This window comes from Entelurus aequoreus, linkage group LG19 (genome assembly GCF_033978785.1).
Source record: "Entelurus aequoreus isolate RoL-2023_Sb linkage group LG19, RoL_Eaeq_v1.1, whole genome shotgun sequence".
In the NCBI taxonomy this organism is placed as follows: domain Eukaryota; kingdom Metazoa; phylum Chordata; class Actinopteri; order Syngnathiformes; family Syngnathidae; genus Entelurus; species Entelurus aequoreus.
In genome coordinates, this window is record NC_084749.1 from 27506723 (window position 1) to 27529919 (window position 23197).

Genomic DNA, 23197 nt, shown 5'->3' on the forward strand with positions numbered 1-23197 from the left:
TAGTGGACACATTTAGAACAGTTGTTTTTTTCATTCAAAAATTTCAGGTACATTTTTATACCTAGCAAACTCATCCCGTGGGCCGGATAAAATCTGTTGCCGGGCCTGATCCGGCCCTTGGGCCGTACGTTTGACACCCCAGTTGTAGATGATGCTACATACTGTATGTACAAAATAAACCACATGATGTTAGTACATCAGTCGAGGAAAATGAGCAAACTACATATATAACATACTGTAATTTGATTTTGATATATTTATTTTATCTTCATAGATTGAAAATTAACATCAATCGACTGATGAACATTATCACATAATTTATTCAGAAAATATAACTAAAGACATATAAAGTATATATACTATTAACCGCAACAGGTAATTGTAAAAACCAACAACAACAACATTATGATTTGTACAATTTCAGAAAGTGCTTGTTCTATTTTTAAACAAAGAAAACAACCTGAAGTTGTCTTTATTTTTAAGCTATCGTGCCGTGATTTTGCCATTCCGGCCCACTTGGGAGTAGATATTCCTCCATGTGGCCCCCGATCTAAAATGAGTTTGACACCCCTGCTCTAGACATATTTGTTTTTTGTATTTTTGGTCCAATATGGCTCTTTCAACGTTTTGGGTTGCCGACCCCTGCCTTAGCGGAATGTATAGCCAAAGTCAACAAGTAGACATTCCCCATCACGTAATTGTCAATGTGTTTGTTCAATTTCAGGGTTATCCAGGCGAGGACAATAAGACTCCAGGACGACCAGGGCCCTTAGGTGAACCAGTAGGTCTTGCTTTCCTTAAAACCTCCTTTCTGATCCTATACCCCTTTGTTCTGTTCAATCCAAGCCACACAACGAGGCAAAATATGTTTAACCCTTGTGCAACCTTAAGATTGACTATACACGCCTACTTTTGGGTCCGCTCATAAAAGTGTCATAAGTCAGCAATAAATTCGTATTTTTTTACTTTCAACGCTTGAAATATTTCAACAATTTCAGATCTATCTATTGATATGAAGTTGTTTTTATAGTTTTTCAACATTTGTTTTAATGTTTTATGGGCTTTTTTTTAAATAACAAGTTGTTGTTTTTTTATGGTGGGAACATTCTAAAAATGGAATATTTCTAAAAAAAATAAGTTGCAGAGTGGACTATTTCAGGTTTGGTAATTACAGCCTTGAATAGGTCAATAATTCATGACAACATTGATTTTGATACAGTAGACCCATCCATCCATCCATCTTCCTCCGCTTATCCGAGGTCGGGTCGCGGGGGCAGCAGCCTAAGCAGGGAAGCCCAGACTTCCCTCTCCCCAGCCACTTCGTCCAGCTCTTCCCGGGGGATCCCGAGGCGTTCCCAGGCCAGCCGGGAGACATAGTCTTCCCAACGTGTCCTGGGTCTTCCCCGTGGCCTCTTACCGGTCGGACGTGCCCTAAACACCTCCCTAGGAAGGTGTTCGGGTGGCATCCTGACCAGATGCCCGAACCACCTCATCTGGCTCCTCTCGATGTGGAGGAGCAGTGGCTTTACTTTGAGCTCCTCCCGAATGGCAGAGCTTCTCACCCTATCTCTAAGGGAGAGACCCGCCACCCGGCGGAGGAAACTCATTTCGGCCGTTTGTACCCGTGATCTTGTCCTTTCAGTCATAACCCAGAGCTCATGACCATAGGTGAGGATGGGAACGTAGATCGACCGGTAGATTGAGAACTTTGCCTTGCGGCTCAGCTCCTTCTTCACCACAACAGACCGATACAGCGTCCGCATTACTGAAGACGCCGCACCGATCCGCCTGTCGATCTCACGATCCACTCTTCCCTCACTCGTGAACAAGACTCCGAGGTACTTGAACTCCTCCACTTGGGGCAAGATCTCCTCCCCAACCCGGAGATGGCACTCCACCCTTTTCCGGGCGAGAACCATGGACTCGGACTTGGAGGTGCTGATTCTCATCCCAGTCGCTTCACACTCAGCTGCGAACCGATCCAGTGAGAGCTGAAGATCCTGGCCAGATGAAGCCATCAGGACCACATCATCTGCAAAAAGCAGAGACCTAATCCTGCAGCCACCAAACCGGATCCCCTCAACGCCTTGACTGCGCCTAGAAATTCTGTCCATAAAAGTTATGAACATACAGTAGATACATTTTTTTATTTTTACAGTAAGATAGAATGAGAGAGGAAGCAGGCTTGCTTGAGTTTATTGAATTCACACAAGTCTTTTGTAAATAGCTGCCATGTTATATATAACTGCCCAATATGATTTAATTGCTTGTCAGTGGTTTAATGGCAGTTAAACTCATTTACGTTCATCAAAGCTCTGAGAATGATGCTCATGGTTTTCTGGCGCTATTTCAGGTTAAGGGGTGGGTGCAATTCACTGTACAAACATACATATGCACATACTGTGCATATACATTCACTGTACAAACATACATTTACACATACTGTACATATATAGTACATTCACTGTACAAACATACATATACACATACTGTACATATATAGTACATTCACTGTACAAACATACATATACACATACTGTACATATACATGCACTGTACAAACATATATATACACATACTGTACATATACATTCACTGTACAAACATACATATAAACATACTGTACCTACATACACATTCACTGTACAAATATACATATACACATACTGTACATATATAGTACATTCGCTGTACAAACATACATATACACATACTGTACATATACATGCACTGTACAAACATATATATACACATACTGTACATATACATTCACTGTACAAACATACATATACACATACTGTACCTACATACACATTCACTGTACAAATATACATATACACATACTGTACATATACATACATACACTCATGCACATCATCACGTTTCATCAAACATATATTAACATTGTTGTCCTAGGGTAAACCGGGTAACACATGGCACACTGACAAAGCTTAACCTATTGTTACAATAACAATCTACAAGGTTAATATAGGTTGCTTCTCTTTCTTCCCCTCCATTTGTCTGCATTCTTTCGTATCTCAAGTTATCATTACGTATATGTATTGTTGCATTTAAACAACTGTATTGTTGATAATAGAGGTAAATTATTGGTATTGTTCATTATCAATAGCGCTATTTCTATTGGTATTTGTATTGCTCCATTTGTAGTGTAAAAATGCTCATTGTCATTTCTGTATTATTATTTACTGCTTATTTGCTATCACTTTTACCATCATATTTGTACATATTGTATTTGCTGATGTTGCTCTATTGTTGTTGTTGTTGTTGTGTTTGCTGTTGTTGTTTTTGTCTCTCTGTCTTATCCCCCTCTTGTCCCCACAATTTCCCCCTCTCTCTTCCTTTTTTTCCCTTTCTGTCCCCTCCTGCTCCGGCCCAGCTGCACCAAATGATAATATAAATACATTAAATAAAGTGAAATACAAATAAGGCAACAGGAGAAGTATCCTACACTTTTGTAAAGTAAATCTGAACAGCCGATATGGGCATCTACATCAACTATATGATTTGCCTGAGAAGCTGGACAGGACAAAAAAAAAAGACTGCTAACCTTCTAACTGAACAATCATGTCATATAAGGAACAGATGTAATGCCCGTTTTGGCCCTAGGGCTCCACAAGTGTTTGTTGTTTAATCAAACCAACCATTGTCCTATTGATCAAAGCGAGAGCCATTTATGATATCAAATAAGACATTATTTTTGAAGATGTCTATCTCACAACAGCAACAATTTGGCAACTAAGGAACATTCACCTTGGTTTTAAATATGTTGCATAGTCTACTAACACACTGCCATCAAGCAAGTTCTTCTCACGATTGCAACTAGCATTGCCTCAAAGCAGAGTTCTTCAACAGTTCTTGTACTACAAGGGGGTAGTGACATTTTTGGTTGAGGTAGACATTTAAAAAAAAAAAATTTATTTTTTTTTCCGCTGCAATTTTTCCACAAATTTAATGTCTTGAAATACACATTTAAACATTTACACTTCTCAGCCCGGGGCCTCACATTATGTTAAGGTGTCCCTGGTCTATGTTTAAACATTTGGATCAGAAAAATTGATCGTTTTGTAACACAGCAAAACAGCACAAGTAAAAGAGTGATAAGCCTACCCGCTGGTATTTTAAAACCCAGTTTTATACAAGATATATAGGCTAAGTAGGGGGTCCCGCTCCATCTCTTCATCAGTTTGGTGGTACTTGGCCTGAAAAATCCTGAAGACCCCTGCTTTAAAGCAAGGCTCATTGGGAAATTACACTACCTCATGTCATTTGAAGCTCTGTTCAGATGCCACATACAATATGGGACTTTATCAGAGAACATTTGTATCCAAACAGGGTCCACCAGGAGAGCAGGGAGATCGTGGAGAGCCAGGAGATGAAGGGTATCAGGTAGAAAATACTTTAATGAATTCATTCATTTCCAGAAACCTATTCTAGATTACTTTGGGTAAAAGGTAAACGTTGTGAATTGTTTCACATTCACAAAATTACAGTCAAATAGTCACAATTTAGCATTTGCGTTTTTTATTTAAAAAACTAAATATATAATTTTTTTCTCAAAAAACGTCAGTTTTTTTTGCAAAAATCTCATCTCATTTGCCCTAAGTTGACAATATTTTATGAATACATAATTTTGAAGTATCAAATACAGCATAATAATACAGCATACATGGATGACGGATGTGGCTTTAGATCAGGGGATTGTGAGATTGTGAACCCCTTCAAGACTGATTGACTGATTGATTGATTGATCTAGTAGTAAGTTGTTTCTGGAATTACAATACCAAAACCTCTGTAAAAGTGTTCTGGCTCTATATGTGTAAGGCTTAAACCTGGATTGTGCTTCCCTGCATTTAGCTTGTTGCAAGCAAACAATGGCAAATAAAAAGAGACCGTAAGGGTTTCTGGAGCTCAGTCTAATCTAATACAGTAATTACAAGACTTTCATTGCAAATGTTGACCCTAAATCAGAGCAGAATATCAATGTCAGGAGGGTTCGGATGAGGCATGTAACAGTGTCAAAATTAGACATTTTATGTGTATCTCACTTACTCACATTTATTTGCTCTTTGCATTTGGTCTTGCAACACAACCCTCATGAATAGCGGGGATCATACTTGCCAACCCTCCCGATTTTCCCGGGAGACTCCCGAGTTTCAGTGCCCCTCCCGAAAATCTCCCGGGGCAACCATTCTCCCGAATTTCTCCCGATTTCCGCCCAGACAACAATATTGGGGGCATCCCTTAAAGGCACTGCCTTTAACGTCCTCTACAACATGTCGTCAAATTCGTTTTCCCTCCTTACAAACAGCGTGCCTGCCCAATCACATAATATATACGTCTTTTACACACACATATGAGTGAATGCAAGGCAGACTTGATCAACAGCCATACAGGTCACACTGATGGTGACCGTATAAACAACTTTAACACTGTTACAAATATGCGCCACACTGTGAACCCACACCAAACAAGAATGACAAACACATTTTGGGAGAACATCCGCACCGTAACACAACATAAACACAACAGAACAAATACCCAGAATCCCTTGCAGCACTAACTCTTCCGGGGCGCTACAATATACAAACCCCGCCCCCAACACCTACCGCCCAATCTCCCGAATTCGGATGTCTCAAGGTTGGCAAGTATGGCAGGGATCTATCTCATACAATTAACCGAACGTGTATCTTTTAAGACTGTGGGAAGAAACCGGAATACCCGCAAAAAAACAATGAAAGCCACGAGAGGTGGGGGAAATAATCGATTTTTAGATGCAGTTTGGACACGAGCGATTATAAAATCTATTAGTAAACATGAATAATCGATGTATGTGTTGTAAATAAATTAATGCAGGCATCTCTGAAATTAAACTGACTGCAGCGAGCCACCTCACCGAGAGATCCGACCAGCTCTTTTATTTTAGGGCACTTATGTTCCAGTTTTTCACACATTTTCATTAATTTAATAAATGTGGGAATTAATTTAACTGTTTTATTCCAAATTAATCGGGTTTTTTTAAGTTGCAAGTGATAAACGCTTATTTAGTGAAAGGAAAATAAATGTAAAGCTGCATCAATGTACATAAATTTAAGATGAATCAATAATCGATTTTTAATGGAATCGTAGCTCCTGAATCTAAAACGACTCGTGAGGTGCTCAAAGATTCCCACCTCTACAAGCCACAGAGAGGTTTGAACCACTTGGCTGCAGGCAGTCATGTTAACCACGCATCCCCCAGGAAGAATAAGATTAAATTCTTTAACATTGAAACTAAATGACCAAAAGTCTGGAGTTTCGATTTTTGTGTGGTAACCATAATAATTTACAGTAATTTATTCTTCTTCCTCCCTGTTGGAAAGGTTTCAAGAATGATGCATACAGTACACTAGAGCTACTCTTTCCACTTCTGATTTGTTACAAACATGTCATTATTTTGTGTTTCAGGGACATATTGGTACCACTGGATCTCGCGGTGCTGTTGGACCACCAGGCCTACCAGTACGTCAGTAATTTATGTTATGGGTCTATGCGCCTTGTGTGAGCATATACAGTAACATTGTATTATTGGTATTATTTCTGCTTTTTAGGGATCACCAGGCATGCCTGGAAATCCAGGTTCAAAAGGCGAGATGGGTTCTCCGGTAAGTTTGTGCAAATCAAAGAACTACTTTGAATTTGAATACAGGCTTATTTGTTGGCATGTTAATGGCCTATAATAGAATGACTTCATACTTAACTTAATGTTGGGGATTATAAAGAATCCCTCGTTTTATAGCTTGAACAGAACAGACCACAGCACCCAAATGGATTTTTCCCTTGTCACCAGACACTACTGCATGTTGTGCTTTTTTTTCGGGGCTTATTTTCTGTGCTTTATGGTTTAGCTCAAATTTTATTGGGTTTTATTAAAAAAGAACACGACGATCTAACCTGTTAATATGCTTTAGCTGCATATTATTGACTGAAAAGAATAAACAAATATTGCCAGATTAATGGCCATCCTGAATTCAAGGTTCTCTCTCATTTTTGTAATGGTATTGTAACCATTAAAATATATCTAGCTTTTTTCAATGCAAACCAACCTAGTTTCTGTAATTGTGTTTTTTTGTGAAGCTCATGATTATACAACTTAAATAATGTATTTTTTCTGTGAGTATACTTACCTAAAGATCGGGGGCCGATGTTAGCTTTTTTTTTAACTAATCGGATATCAGCTGACACATGCTCAGGAAGACAACATTTCATATTTCCGGATTCCTTGTTTCACGCATTCAGGAAATGCATAAATCCCAGGAGAACACCGACTCAAATTTGAAAGCAAGCTGCAACGAACGCGTCATCTATCTAATATGTGAAGCCGCTTCTAAGATACTAATCCTCACCAACACGGGGTAAAATAAACTAAGTTTCTCTAATGAAGACAGAATTAGAGAAAAGGGAATGGCTAAGCATGCTACACACACACAACGACGACACAAGCACTTTCAGGACTTTGCCTAAAATAGCCATAAAAAGTGGTGCAAAATGCCACAGGGAGGAGGATGGTAACATGAATGTGCAATAAATGAGTGTCTCCATAGTGAAAGCCGTGTAGTAGGGGCGGTATGGCGTAGTGGGTAAGCGGCCGTGCCAGTAACCTGAGGGTTGCAGGTTCGCTCCCCGCCTCTTGACATCCAAATTGCTGCCGTTGTGTCCTTGGGCAGGACACTTCACCCTTGCCCCCGGTGCCGCTCACACTGGTGAATGAATGATGAATGAATGATAGGTGGTGGTCGGAGGCGCAAATTGGCAGCTTCGCTTCCGTCAGTCTACCCCGGGGCAGCTGTGGCTACAAATGTAGCTTACCACCACCAGGTGTGAATGAAGGATGGGTTCTCACTTCTCTGTGAGCGCTTTGAGTATCTAATAATAGAAAAGCGGTATATAAAATCTAATCCATTGTTATTATTATTATTATTACTAGAGATGTCCGATAATACCGGGCTGGCGATATTATCGGCCGATAAATGCTTTAAAATTTAATATAAAAATGATCGGTATCGGTTTCAAAAAGTAAAATGTATGACTTTTTAAAACGCCGCTGTACGGAGTGGCACACGGACGTAGGGAGAAGTACAGAGCGCCAATAAACCTTAAAGGCACTGCCTTTGCGTGTCGGCCCAATCACATAATACCTACGGCTTTTCACACACACAAGTGAATGCAAGGCATGCTTGGTCAACAGCCATACAGGTCACACTGAGGGTGGCCGTATAAACAACTTTAAGACTGTTACAAATATGCGCCACACTGTGAACCCACACCAAACAAGAATGACAAACACATTTCGGGAGAACATCCGCAACGTAATACAACATAAACACAACAGAACAAATACCCAGAACCCCTTGCAGCACTAACTCTTCCGGGACACTACAATATACACCCCCCCCCTCCCCGCTACCCTCTACCCAAACCCCGCCCCCCCCCCCAACCCCGCCCACCTCAACCTCCTCATGCTCTCTCAGGGAGAGCATGTCCCAAATTCCAAGCTGCTGTTTTGAGGCATGTTAGAAAAAATAATGCACTCTGTGACTTCAATAATAAATATGGCAGTGCCATGCTGGCATTTTTTTCCATAACTTGAGTTGATTTATTTTGGAAAACCTTTTTACATTGTTTAATGCATCCAGCGGGGCATCACAACAAAATTAGGCATAATAATGTGTTAATTCCACGACTGTATATATCGGTATCGGTTGATATCGGAATCGGTAATTAAGAGTCGGACAATATCGGACTATCGGATATCGGCAAAAAAGCCATCATCGGACATCTAATTATTACACGCAAAAACGTCATTTAAATAGCGCGATCTGCACCAGTTATTAATTCTCCACGCAGTCTTAATAGATCACGTGCAACAAAAGGCTCGAAAGATCATGTGATGTCACAATGCATTGTGGGACGACAATAGCCATTTTTGCTGGCCTGTTGTTTACATGGCTGTACTGTAACTGCAGTAACGTGAGCGGGAGAAACAAACTGGATCGTACAAAATAAAAAAAAATCAAGAGACAAACTATTCCCTATTCCAAAGACTCGCTACTTCTTGAAACTAAGTAAAATTTGTAGAATTTATCCATATGAGCACGTTCAACGGAAAAAAGATTTGAGTAAGCTGCGGCCATTGTCGAAGCCAAACGTGTCTAGAGCTTGTCAATAGAGTCCGTTTTTACACCGCTGAAGAATTTCAGAATGCAAAGTCTGTTAAGGCTCATTGTCCTCCGTTCGAATTGTGTGTCATTTGCGGCTTTCATCTCTGATGTGTTAAAGATGGAGTGAGGGTGCCCAGCCTCATTTCATAAGCAAGTTTCCCTGAAAAAAATATTACTTTTAAAAAGCCGTAGCAAGGTTGGCTCGTTAACGCTAACCTACTAAATTCTGTGTGAAACAGAATAAAACATGCTTTCGTTCAAACGTACCAGTCTGATGCCGTGAACACACCACCAACATGTACCAGGTGATGGCGGTAATAGTGATGCTTGATCGTCTCATGGCTGCCATCCAGGCTATTTGCCAATCTTTTTATTAGCTCACTAACCTGAGTTCCTTGGCTTTGCTTTCACGTTTGAAATAAGAAACAGCTCACCAAATCTTCAAAACCCTTCTTAAGACCTACCTCTTCTCGCTCAGCTCTGACCTGAGCTGAGTCCGCCCACTAGGCCACCATTTCTAGTCGTCGTCCCCCCCACCCCCCTCGTTCGCTTTAGTTTTTATTTTACAATTGGTCGCACTTTTATTATTATTTTTATTTTGCAAATTTTTACTTTTTATTCGACCCCTTTTCCTGTATTGCTTTTGCACTATCTTGTACAGCTCATTCATTGTTTATGTTCTTTGTTCGTTTTGTTTTGTTTTTTGCTCTATGCTTTTTTAACCTGTAAAGCACTTTGGTTCATTTTAAAAGTTGTTGAAAACGTGCTAAATAAATAAAGTTGACTTGACTTGACTTGACAAATCGTTTCTTTTTTCCCTGAAGCGATCATGACAACGATTGCGACTCTGATCGATGCCGCACGTTTGTGCCATCTTTTGAACTTGTTAAAGAAAAGAACAAAGCCATGCATACAGCCGTGTAAATAAGCTATTCGGAAGCCTGGAAGACCCACAATGCATTGCGTTTACTACGTCACCATTTCAAGCCTTATTTCATAATTTGAACACACTGGTTAATGCGTGTTATTTAGATCCTAGTAGGTTAGGCCCTTTCAATTATTTAATATATTGTCAAAATATCGGACGAGACTCAAAATCGAGTCGAATCTGAGGCCAAAAATCAGATTGAGATCGGAGCCCAAACATGTTGATTGCAACATCCCTAACATTAGGGTTTTTTCAATATAACTTACAGTAATTATATGTTTTGCATTCAATGTAACATTCATCAGAACAGGGAAAAAGTATTAATAATAAAAAATAATTATTAAATATAATATATAAAATTGGTGATATGCTTTTTTATTCTTCTCTATAAAGAAAAAAGTACTGTAGAGTGGTGTTGGATGAAACTCAAGTTGTTTATCATATTGTTGTTCGAAGAGCATAATACTGTGTATATTTGTAGTGTTTTTCAAAAGCTACAAATATAAACATATTATTGTACCTACTAAGGACAGGATACAGTCATGAACCCAACGTTTTCCATGAGGCTCATATTACAGACTTGAAATGTCTCAAACATTTCCGCTTGCCATTCCTGCTCTGTATGTTTCTCTTCATGCCTGCTGTGTGTGTTTTATTCCATTTTTGTGTGTGTTTATTCAGGGTCCTGGAGGGAAAAAAGGAGCAAGGGGTTTGAGTGGCGCTCCTGGAGTCGAAGTGAGTATCACATCTTTTAAACCCATCATATGTGCAACAGAGGCCAGCTATTGTGGCTGGGCCATGTGTACGTTGGTAAACCTCACTCTCTGACAACCTCTAGAGCACTGCTGGATATCGGGTTGATAACGCGTAGGCTTTTAGCTCGTTAGCTAGCACTCTCACCTATCATGCCGGCGACCCAGGTTCGAGTACCGGGTAGAATAGAAAGCAGGGACTGAACCACGCGTGTTTTTACATGGACTACAGAGAAATCTTGGCAGAATTACAGAACTAAGGGCACTCTTCACTTTTATTTACAGTACTTTGCCATTACAGTTTAGTTAACTTGAGCCACTACAACTTTTTAAATTAGCCACTCCTGTACAACCTTCCAATAACAATTTCTATTTCGATTAACAATGGTATTCATGCACTAAGAGAATTCAAACTTTAGTGTAGCCTTTGGCAATTGTCCCAGGCAAGAAAAGTGTAAATAAAACCTGGAAAAAGTATAACGTTTTTAATATAAAGTATAAAGTTTCATTTAATAAGCTACCAGTATATAGAAATTGTACGCAAAGAGAGCCAGACAAATCTATGAATTACTTAGTCCTTAGTGCAGTGTTTTCAACCACTGTGCCGCGGCACACTGGTGTACCGTGAGATATTGTCTGGTGTGCCGTGGGAGATTATGTCATTTCACCTAATTGGGTTAAAAATATTTTTTGCAAACCAGTAATTATAATCCGCAAATGTGCCATTGTTGAGTGTCGGTACTGTCTAGAGCTCGGCAGAGTAACCGTGTAATACTCTTCCATGCCAGTAGGTGGTAGCAGGTAGCTAATTGCTTTGTAGATGTCGGGAACGACGACAATGGTTTGCAGGTAAAAAGGTGTCTAATGCTTAAACCAAAAATAAACAAAAGCTGAGTGCCGCTAAGAAAAGGCATTGAAGCTTAGGGAAGGCTTTGCAAAACTAAAACTGTACTGGCTGCAAAGTAAACAAAAACAGAATGCTGGACGACAGCAAAGACTTACAGCGTGTGGAGCAGCAGACGGCATCCACAAAGTACATCTGTAAATGACATGACAATCAACAACAAAATAGGAGCGTAAGACAAGAATTAAAACACTACACACAGGAAAACACCAAAAAAGTCCAAATAAGTCAGGGGTGATGTGACAGGTGGTGACAGTACACCGACTTTGAGACAAGAGCTATATTGATGCATGCTTGGTTATGCTTTAAAGTCATATCAAACAATTGAGAGAACGACTTTTTCATTGTCAATATCGGCTGCTGGGTTTCATTTTTTCATGTTTTCTGCTGGTGTTGTGCCTCAGAATTTTTTCTATGAAAAAAATGTGCCTCGGCTCAGAAAAGGTTGAAAAACACTGCCTTAGTGTCAAGCCAAACATAATTCTAAATGTATAAAACATACAGATTTATGATACTAGTAATCTAAGGATGTCGAGTAATATACTGACCATGCCTTTCCAGATTTTACGAATGCAATCCAACTAAGGTGTATAATGGCATAAGATATGTTGACATATAAGAATGAAGAAAACTCAGATTTTCCGGCTCATATAATCGCTTGGATATTTTTGAAGGGGCCATTTGGTTTACCTGGACCCAAAGGCATGAAGGGCTACTCCGGATCTGATGGACCCCCAGGGCTGACTGGCTTGCCAGGATTACCTGGGAAACAAGGACGGCAGGTACTTATTGACATCATCATACAGTATTATTTGCAGAATCACCATGTTTATTTACTTTTGCAACATTGCAGTCAATCGCAAGTGAGACTTTTTATCACTCTAACTACAAATCATTCTTATAAATCTTGCATTTAAAGATTGTATCTCCATTATGTAGCACAGACAAGTAGTCATCAGCATTTGTTACTTGAAAAACTTCCTTTGACTTTTCCTTGTTTTCCTCTTTTGATTCATTCACATGTTAACTGCTTGTTCACATAAGCAAAAGATTTAAATTAGGGGTGTCAAACTTATTTTCATTGAGAGCCACATCACAGGTATGTTTGCCCTCAGTGATTGGTATTATTACACAATTGCCAATTATTGATTTATTATTCAATTTTTTTTTACGTACAATGTAAAGAATAATATTTGTAGATTTTTCAAATTACAGTTAAATGCTGCAAAATCGACAATACATTTCATAATTTTTACCATACAATCTATTGTAATTTTTACAGTGTACAATTTGATGTATAACTTTATTTGAAATCATAAGTTAATCAGATAAAACGTTTTTTTTTTCTATTTTAACAAAAAAGTTGAATATATTTTGTTGCAATATTAGATGATATTTAAGTTTAAACATATGTGAATGCATGGAGTACATGTCTTTTTTGCTGTCAAAATGGAAAGAACTAACACATTTAGTAAGAGAGTAAGAGTACTTTATTGACACATATTATTTCCAGGCTTTAGAGGGCCAAATAAAATGATGTGGCGGGCCAGATCCGGCCCCCAGGCCTTGAGTTTGACCCCTGTGATTTAAATAAATGTCACATACTTTGTAGTGCAAGGTTTTAGCATAAGTGCTACTGACATTTGGAGCCTTGACGAGCAACTTATAAAATCAATAGTAATACAGTTTGGAAGACCAAAATGGGGCCACAAACAAAATCTTGTTTAGGGCCACAAAAAACCTCGAGCTGGCATTGCAACACTGCACTGTGTAAAGGTACTTACAATAAAACTACTTGCAGTAACAGTAAACCTATTGCTAAAACATGAGTCCCGAGCGCGGCCACCGCTGCTGCTCACTGCTCCCCTCACCTCCCAGGGGGTGAACAAGGGGATGGGTCAAATGCAGAGGACACATTTCACCACACCTAGTGTGTGTGACAATCGTTGGTACATTAACTTTAACTTTAAGTTGACCAAGGACAAAGTAAAATGTGGTTATATCATTTATATAACAAAGGTTGAGATATTTAGCAGCATCTCAGGACTGAATGATGGTCTTCAGTTTCATATTTTCAGAATTTTTCCGATACAGTACTGCTCATTAAATGCCATGTTTAGTTTGACTGGCTTCTTACTTTTAGAATGCCATGCCTGAATGCTGTAATTTTTTAGGGAAGGGAAAACATTTTACTTTCTAGCCTAAAAAAGTACTATTGTGGTGTGACAACAACATGATACAACTGTACTTGCGAATTACAGATACAATTCTTCATTGATTTTGTTTTTTTCCCTTTTAGTCGTGTTTTAAACCAACCTGCCAGTACTATTTTTGGCCGCTTTAACCTACAGGAGCACAGCCGTATCTCACTGGCTTTATTTACAAAATGTCTTGTCAGTTTTTTATGATCAATCCCATGCTCTGTTCTACTCTTTTTGCCAGTTGGATGCACTCTGTGAAAGGATGGGATTTATTTAATAGATGGGTTCGGAGTCTTTCTGCTGTGTTTGACATATAATAGCTATGAGCAGCGGTACATAAATTGAAATGGTTGTTGTCTTGATGCTGCCAGTTTCCTAGCAGGAAGGCATTTCTGGTTAAGGTTTTTGTTTTGATTTTATTTGATATGGGAAATGTATAATTATATATTTTATTATAATTATATATTCAATTGATATAATTATGTAACCTTTCAAGGCAACTGGTATGGTTAAAGTAAAGGAATTCCATGTCATCTTGATATTCCATCTTGCCTCGCCTCAAGCTAAGCTTTGTGGAAAAAATGAACAGACAAACGTGTATGGATATTACCTTAACACTTCATTAATCGGTGAGTCAAACACAGTATATATTCCTTAAAGGGGATTTTTCTGGATACAAAGGATCCTTCCATGTGTTTCAACACGTTTCTACCTGAAATTGGGCAAACTATAAAGTGCATATCAGGTTTTTTTAGGTTAAACAAATGTCAAGACTTCCCATGCATCAATATTGTTCGGAAAATACCTATTTTTTGTGAAGGTGGTTTAGGGAAATTATATTCAGTTGGTTGCCTTAAGCAACCTCACCATTAGATAACACTTAATCCCAGACCAGCAGATGCAGCTGGCCCAAATTTAGGGACAGTACTTGTTTTCATGGAGTCAACATTTTGATTTGTTGTGTGCTTTTTAATTCGTCCATTAATCCAGTTTGCCAAAGGTATGGCCATATATAAATATATTGTATCTAAATGTGCTAAATTCCGTTCTAAAGAAGGTGTTGGGCTGAAAAAGTTTCAGCTGTTTGTGATATAAACTCTTTAAAAAAAATTGACTTTGCATTGAATAGGTCAATTATTTTATTTTTACGACTGCATGGACACAGACGTCAAACTTATAGATGATGTTTAATGGTAGAAATATCTGCATGCATCTTTATACTGCAGGGCTATTCAACTGGCAGCCCCAGGGTCAAATCCGGCTCGCGAATGACACCAGACCGACTCGCGAGTTCAGTTTAAAAAAATCAAACAAGACTAACATTTTTGCAGCAGATTCCTCAAAACACTGGAGCGCTTTTATATACTGTAGATTAAAGCTATTCAACTGAAGTGTTCTGGAGTCCACATTTCCAGAAAGCTAAGGACCGGTGGGCTGAACTTCTCCCTTCATTATTATTCTTACTTTGAAAACCAACATTCTCAGTAGTGGACATTTGTTTTTGGTCTATTCCTTTTGTCGGAGTTACACATTTCAGAAAGAAACAGGCCTGTAGTGCAAAATACATGTGTCCAACCTCAGTAGACACTGGCTTTTAGGAGGTTAAATCGTCAAAAGATCTGCCGATGTGAATACAGTGGTGGAGGTTGCCCTCCTGTGGGTTCTCCTGACCGTAATAGACCTTCTTGGAAGCCCGGCAGTCTGGTTTGGACACTGCTTTATTTTGGTTACACACCAGGTCAGCACTCTGCTCTGCAAATTTTTAGTCCGTGTGAGCATGCCACGTCATCACTCCGCTCTCCGACTTTTCAGTCTGTTTTGGTTTTGCGTGCCCGTGTGTCCGCTCGCTCCAACTCCCAACAACTGTGTCTCGGCCCGGCTGCTGCTAATAAGCATGGCAGGTGATTGGATGATCAGCCCCAGCTGGATAATCCAATCACCTGCCAGCTGTGCTTCGAGGCAGGTCCTTGGACACCCCGCTCCGCGGCAGGCCCGCAGACCACGACCCCCCACAACAGTGTTCCAAGTTCTCCTATACAGTACAGCAGGAGTGAGCTAGTGTCTCCTATGTCAGGCTTGGTCAAAAATGGGACTCAGATGCAGAGTAGGGAACAATCCGGCAGGCTTTTATTTTGAAAGTTTCTTTCACCTCCAGAGTCAGGGCAAATCAACATAGGCTATAACCTGACTAGTCGGCGAAAAAAGGTTCCACAAAAAGGAACAACCGAAAATCACTCCGAAAGGAGGAAACACAAAAACAATAACGAATTAAACTTGGCGCAGGATATAATCTATGAAATTTATCATAAACAAAAAACACTCCAAAAGGAGGAGAAACAATGGCTATAAAACATTTCTACACTGTATCTTATCTAAAAAAGGTTAACAAAAGGTGTCACTCAAAAAATTGAGGAAAAGAAAGAACTGTAAGAAAAAACAGAAAACTCAACACTTCGGCTGAAAAACTAAATAACCAACATCATTCTGCTGAGGAGGAGAAAAAGAAAACTCAAAATATCAACAAGGAAATTCAGGATCAAGATATTCAAACAAGAGACGAGGCAAGGCTTGGACAGGAGGCTAGAGAGGCACAAACAAACGAGACATTCTGGCACAGAACAAAAGGAGGCGTGGGCTTATAAAACACATGAGGGTAATGGGGAACAGGTGGAAACAATCAGGGATCAGGGATGACGTCAGACTGATGACACAAAAAGAAGGGTAAGTGACCTGAAACGAGAGGAGAGTTACTTTTCAAACTAAAACATGCAATTCACAAAACAGAAAAAACCAAGACAAGACATCCCTCACCGCGGTGTGACACCCATAAGATTTGATCTGAAGTCGGGGCCAGTCTGGTGTAATCCCTGGGCCAGATTTAGTTTTTATTTTCAGTAGTTACTTAAAAGGAGCTCTCCTGTTGCATATAGTGCTATTTTCATTTCTGAATTTAGTAACACTGACATAATAAATAAAATCAAATGTACACTGCAGAGCATTCTTGTTCTCAGGAATATACAAAATAAGAATAATAGTGAGGGGAGAAGTCCAGCCCCCGGGTTCTTACCTTTCTGGAAATGTGGCCCCTAGAAAAATGTAGTCTAACACCCCTGCTTTACTGTGTTTACTATGTAGTATGATTCCCTGTGCTTGTATTACTGTAGCCCAATAGTTCTGTCTAAATTCATTCTTGTGAAGGCCTCGGCCAGTATTTTCCTTTTTAAGCTCAGTCTGTTTCTTATGCAAGAGTTTCTCAAAGCCTGTGGATTGTGGGTTTTAGCTCATAAATTCCAAGCAGGTTCATTCAGACGTATCGACTCCAATCATGTTGATCAAAGAACAGAAGCCATATGTGAGGCAAGGACCCACTCAATCAGCTTTTTTAATACCACTCGCTCTACTCTGCCTCACCACGCTGCTGATGGAGCAGGAAACTGGTTTGGTCTGCGGCGTGAACAAGTAGTCCGTTTTATACTCCATATTATCAAGAAATATTATGACCAGCAGAGAGGAGAGCAGACATCAACATTGTGGTTTACAAATATGCACACATTTCAAAAATGTGTTTGGCCTAAGCATGCTGAACTTTGATAGAGCTAAATTTCTTGTTTTTTGAATGTTTTATGGAGCCCTGTACATAGCATTAAAAATACTGTTCATCTGTTGTTGACTGTATTCTTCTAATCCGTCTGGATACAGTGATACTTTGTTTTTTTCACCAACTCACCAACTTTGGGATGTTTCAGGGTCACCGAGGTTTGGTTGGGCTAGTAGGACCTGCTGGACGTCCAGGTACTAGGGGCAGTGTTGGTCTTTCAGGACCACCTGGAGATATTGGAGCACCTGGTCAGAAGGTGAAAACAACATTAATAAAGTTTGATCAATTATTTTTTTACAGCATGTTTTTGAGTAAAACTCTATTCGACACTTAACCTCATGCTAACTTTGTACATTTTTGTGTTGTTTCAGGGGGACAGGGGCCTCCAAGGAGATAGGGGATTGTCAGGGCTAAAAGGCTTGGCGGGGGCTGCAGGTGACCAAGGCAGGAACGGCGAGACAGGAACCAAAGGACAACCAGTGAGTACTTTCAAGTATTTATAGGAGGTAAAAGTCAAAGGTTTAATAACCTGAGCTTGTACAACTGGGAATTCCATGAACAAAATGAGAACTATACCTCTTAAGTGGCATTAGATGTCAACAGTTAAGTTATTATTAGACTTTGATAAATCTTCTAAATATTTCGGTGATGATTGGTTTGGTTGCGGGACCCACCATTAATGGCAAGTGGCGACCAAAATTGGTCATCACTACACACCTTTTACTTGCTCAACCAGTCCACATGTGTTTTGCGGACCTGGAGAAGGCATTCAACCGTGTTCTTTGGGAAAGCCTGTAAAGAGCGCTCCTAGTCCGTCCACTTTGGCGGTCCACTCCCTGTATGACCGGTGTCAGAGCTTAGTCCACATTGCCGGCAGTAAGTCTTTGTCAGGGCTGCCCGTTGTCACCAATTTTGTTCATAACTTTTATGTGCAGAATTTCTCGATGCAGTCAGGGCATTGAGGGCATCAGGTTTCACGGCTGCAGGATTTTTTGCGAATAATCTTCACCTCCAAGTCCGAGTCCATGGTTCCATGAGATCCTGCCCCAATAAACCATTTTAAGTACATCTTCACGAGTGAGGGAAGAATGCAGCATCATGAGATCGACAGGCCTTCTGCAGTGATGCGGACTCTGTATTGGTCTGTCATGGTGAACAGGGAGCTGAGCCGGAAGGCAAGGCTTTCAATTCACAGGTGGATCTATGTTCCTACCCTCACCTACGGTCATGAGCTAGATAGAGAGAAAGATGAATACAGCAATGTAATGTACTGCAAAGAGGAATGGGCAAAGAATAATGGGCAAAACTGCCTACAGATAGGTGTGCCAAGCTTGTAGCATCGTATTAAAAAGATGTGCGTCTGTAATTGCTGCCAAAGTTGCATGAACAAAGTATTGAGCAAAGGCTGAGAATACTTATATAAATGTGATTTTTATTGTATTTGTAATAAATTTGCACAAAATTTATGACTGTATTCCATTTTGGAATAAGGCTGTAACATAACAAAATGTGGTGAAAGTGAAACGCTGTGAATACTTACCGAATGCACTGTAAAAGGTCATATTTTAATACCTAACTAAATATAGCTTTTGGGGGCTCAGATTGCAGTCAGCTCCAGAACGCATGTGATGGACACTTTTCTAGCCAAAATGGAGTCTAAGAATTGTCTACAAAGTCCTTGGATGGAAACATTTTGCTTGGTAAGGCCATGTTATGTAAGATCCTCACACTCCAGAGACCCCAAAAAAGGTGCTTTACTTATGTAACTCTTCAAGAAAACAACATTCAATCCTTTCAGCTTTCCACTCCCTTCCCTCCTATCTCCATTTATGTTAATGAAATGGAGAACAAAATTCAGCCCTTGGGTCAGATCGTTTTACACTATTTAGTGAATAGAGTTTCTTAGCCAAAGTTGTTGGCCCAAAAGTGGATCTGTCTAGAGGATGTGGATGACTGGCTGTATAAACATCAGGGCTGCCACCATGGACGACAGACAGACCTCAGACCGATTTGGGTGCAGACACTTGAACCCCTATCACAGTGTGTGTCTTAGATGTAGTGTGTGACTATGGGCTGGGGCTACTGTTGATCCAGACATAAAACATTGTGCATGTCCCCGAGTTCTTTTGAAATGCAGCAGGGTTGTGTAAAGGCCAACATATTGCATTTCTATTTGGTTGGTAATGGCCTTGCAACAAAAAAAAGAAGAAAACAGGACACCTACTCACACATATCTGTACACTCCTGTGAACTTTGTCTTGTTATTAAATGAACAAAACACCTTGTTGATGATCATGTGTTTTCCAGGGGGAACCAGGCAATCTGGGAATGGCTGGTTTGCAGGGCTTTCCAGGTCCAAAGGTAAAAAAAAGAAAATAGTGCACCAACTGTATGCTGAATTATCAAAAACTAAAATATTGTCCTTTCCTTAGGGTCCAAATGGAGACGTAGGACTGAAAGGTTTAATCGGCCCCAAGGGCCCAATGGGTACTATGGTAAGTTCATGCTGTAGTTATCGATAAACCCTCTGAAGTATGGAAATTTCCGGACAATAAAGCGCACCTGAATGGATATCAGCCGCCCGAGTTTTGGACAAAGTGTAATTTATACAGATATTGGTCGCATATATCTATTAGCCGCTGGTGTACACATTGAAGCATGAAGTATTTACACTGGTACTTGTGTTCACTCACAAATTTAACAAAAGACAGTTCCTGTAATCCTGCACTATGGGGCAGTTAGTTTTATCTTTTTCGGTGTCGGAGTTGAGATCAGTTGGAGTTGCTTCGGCCAGCGGTTTCCCTGCCTCGTTTTTGCTTTCACTTTCTTATCAAGGCGGGTAGCCTCTGGACTTGTTCACTCTTCTTCGGTGTGTGGTGGTTCAGCCTTACAGGTCCAAATGGTTGTGGTCAATTTCTGTTCCATGCTGCCGCTGTTTCCTTTTTTAATGGTCGGGTCAATCGTCTTCGGCTGGGGGTTGTGTCTTCATGATAAGTGTGTTCAATTTATTGTGGACAATTTCATTAGTCCGCCGTGACCTTTTGGGCAATTTCATGGGTCTGATGTGACAAGGCTAAAGTTATTTGCAGGACATGATGCTTGGAATCCGAAAAATTCATGAATTAGTTGCAGAATTGCACAAAGCAGAGGGTTCAAAGCGTAGCGGCTCGTAGTCTGGAAATTAAGATAATCAGAAAAACTGTAAGATTCCCTTCAACAGTCTCCGTAACTGTCATTTTACAAAAAAACTCAAGTCACATTCAATATTATTGTTTGTTTCAGGGATTCGCTGGACCAGTAGGACCTGAAGGAAAAATGGGTCCAATGGGAAAACCTGTAGGTTTCTGTGTGTGAGTGTATGCGTGTGCAATTAAACTGTCTATTTTCATTAAAACAGGGGGCAATGAAAATAGAAATACAAAATAGAAAAACATTAGTCAAAATGTTTATTTTCTATTTCTGCAGGGGCCACGAGGTCCAAGGGGTAGCAGCGGTGAAATGGTAAGATCAAATTCCAACCTGTAATCAATCAATCAATGTTTATTTATATAGCCCTAAATCACAAGTGTCTCAAAGGGCTGTACAAGCCACAACGACATCCTCGGTACAGAGCCCACATACGGGCAAGGAAAACTCACTAAAAGAATCCAAAACTTATAAATTATAAAGATTATAGATTTTTTTACGATACACTTGTGTTTATTGTATATGAAGATTAGGCTATGGCATCCGACTTGATACATGCAGATTCCTCACTGCAAAATCATTCTTAAAGTGGTTTATGGCTAAAAGAAATACTATGCATGGGAAAAACTGTACTCTACCGAAGGGATATTCAATTAAATGGTTTTTAGGGCAACATTTCAGAAAGCTAAGGACCGTGGGACAGGACTTCACACTTCACCATTAGTCTTATTTTGTCCGGAGAACCAGCGTCCTCTACAATAGGCATTTGATTTTGGCCGATTTAGTTTGCCAGGGCTACAGGAGAGCTCTGCTGTTTTTAGGGCCCTTCTGCACAAAAGCCAGTCAAAGATCATTTCTATGACAGAACTCTAGCGTTTTCAAGAATCTGTTACTAAAATGTTAGTCTCACATAAGTTTTTTGAACTGAACTCGCGGGCCACAAGTTGAATATCCCAAATCCAACCTTGAGGAACACTAGTTGTATAGCTAAAAAATTGAACACATGACTACTGACTGCATCTGAAGTTTCCAAGCTACAGCAACACCTTTGGGAAAAAAGGTAATAACTTAAAGGGGTACCTTGAGGAATGCCTCAGTTTTTGTAAATCACAAGTGTTCTATGTTTGCTAGCAAGATTAAAATGTCAATGCAAGGATTTGTCAATGTGTTTACAGTGGTCCAAGTTCCTCTAAACAACAGGAACACTATTGTGTTTTTAGGAATTTGCTGCAAAAATGCTCGTTTCCCAAGTTTGGAAATTAACTGGTCCGGATTTGGCCCCCGGGTCGTAGTTGAATAGCACGACTCCACTGTATTTAACAGTAAATAAAAGCAAGCTGGGTTTCAGTGGCAGCTTGAGTAACCATCATGTTATCACTGTGATATGCTTGTGTCTGCTGGCCCTCGTTGTGTGGCCTTGCTGTACTCTCAAACAACCTTGCGTAATCATTCTCGAGGAAATGCCGTGTCAAATTGTTAGAATGACAAACCGCAGCATTTTCTGCATATTCACTTTTATCCCAGCTCATAATATGTAATGTAAACTAAGAAGATGGCCTTCAGAATTATTCATCATGTCCCAACACTGCCAAGTCCTTCTATTTATTTTCTGTGAGCCTTGTGGTGGTGTAAATTGATTACTTCTACAAGTAAGGGCACTGCTTCAAAAGATTCATACTGTCTTTGTAGTTTTATACTTGTGCTTGAATGGCATTTATTTAAAAAAAAATGTGTGAAGTTTTTTAAGTCAACAGTGTTGCATAAGATGACATGTCTTGCTCAGCTCTTCTATTTATACACAGGCTACAGGCAAAAAAATAAAAAAACACTTCCAAATGATGTCTCAAAAAATGAAAACTCAAGCACCAATATGGACATAGACAGAGACATGTTAGAATTCCAATCCCAATTATACTTCTTTACAACATTATAGAGACTTTTACAAGTGTGGAGATACAGTTTGGCCATACAGTACAGCTTTATGCCTGCACTCTTTCACATTCATCAAAATGATGGTGATGATTTTGAACATTTTCACACCAAAATTTTATTTTTCAGGGGCCCCAAGGACCACATGGACGTCCAGGACCCAGAGTAAGTTGCAGCAAAATGTCATTTAAATTGCATTCTTTATCATTTAAACATATTATTCTCCCCTATATGACACTGAAATCAGGGTTCAGAACATTTAGTGAGATTTTAGAATGTATTGGTAAACCAAATATTTAATGATAATTTAGCCAATCCCTCATACCTAAAGGTGCGAATCTGGTAAAAAATGGAGGAAGAATTAATTCCCAAAAAAAACAGCACGGGGTCCATCGTCTGGCGGTGGTTTGGCTTCAAGCGGGAATATGTTGAACATTTATGCGGCAAAAGCTTTGCTACAATAAGTAGCAGCACTGCTAAT

The 23197-nt window shown here is 39.7% G+C and overlaps 1 protein-coding gene across 2 annotated transcripts in view; it reads left to right on the forward strand.

Annotated features, from left to right (window-relative positions):
- LOC133635240 (collagen alpha-1(XXIV) chain) overlaps positions 1-23197 on the forward strand; it is a 251057-nt gene that overhangs the window by 217905 nt on the left and 9955 nt on the right. For both annotated transcript variants that reach the window (XM_062028200.1, XM_062028201.1), the window contains 13 exons: positions 725-781; positions 4354-4407; positions 6466-6519; positions 6609-6662; positions 10828-10881; positions 12477-12584; positions 17750-17857; positions 17973-18080; positions 19909-19962; positions 20034-20096; positions 20884-20937; positions 21067-21102; positions 22846-22881. In XM_062028200.1, the coding sequence (XP_061884184.1) occupies positions 725-781; positions 4354-4407; positions 6466-6519; positions 6609-6662; positions 10828-10881; positions 12477-12584; positions 17750-17857; positions 17973-18080; positions 19909-19962; positions 20034-20096; positions 20884-20937; positions 21067-21102; positions 22846-22881 (840 nt within the window). The remainder of the gene's footprint in view (positions 1-724; positions 782-4353; positions 4408-6465; positions 6520-6608; positions 6663-10827; positions 10882-12476; positions 12585-17749; positions 17858-17972; positions 18081-19908; positions 19963-20033; positions 20097-20883; positions 20938-21066; positions 21103-22845; positions 22882-23197) is intronic.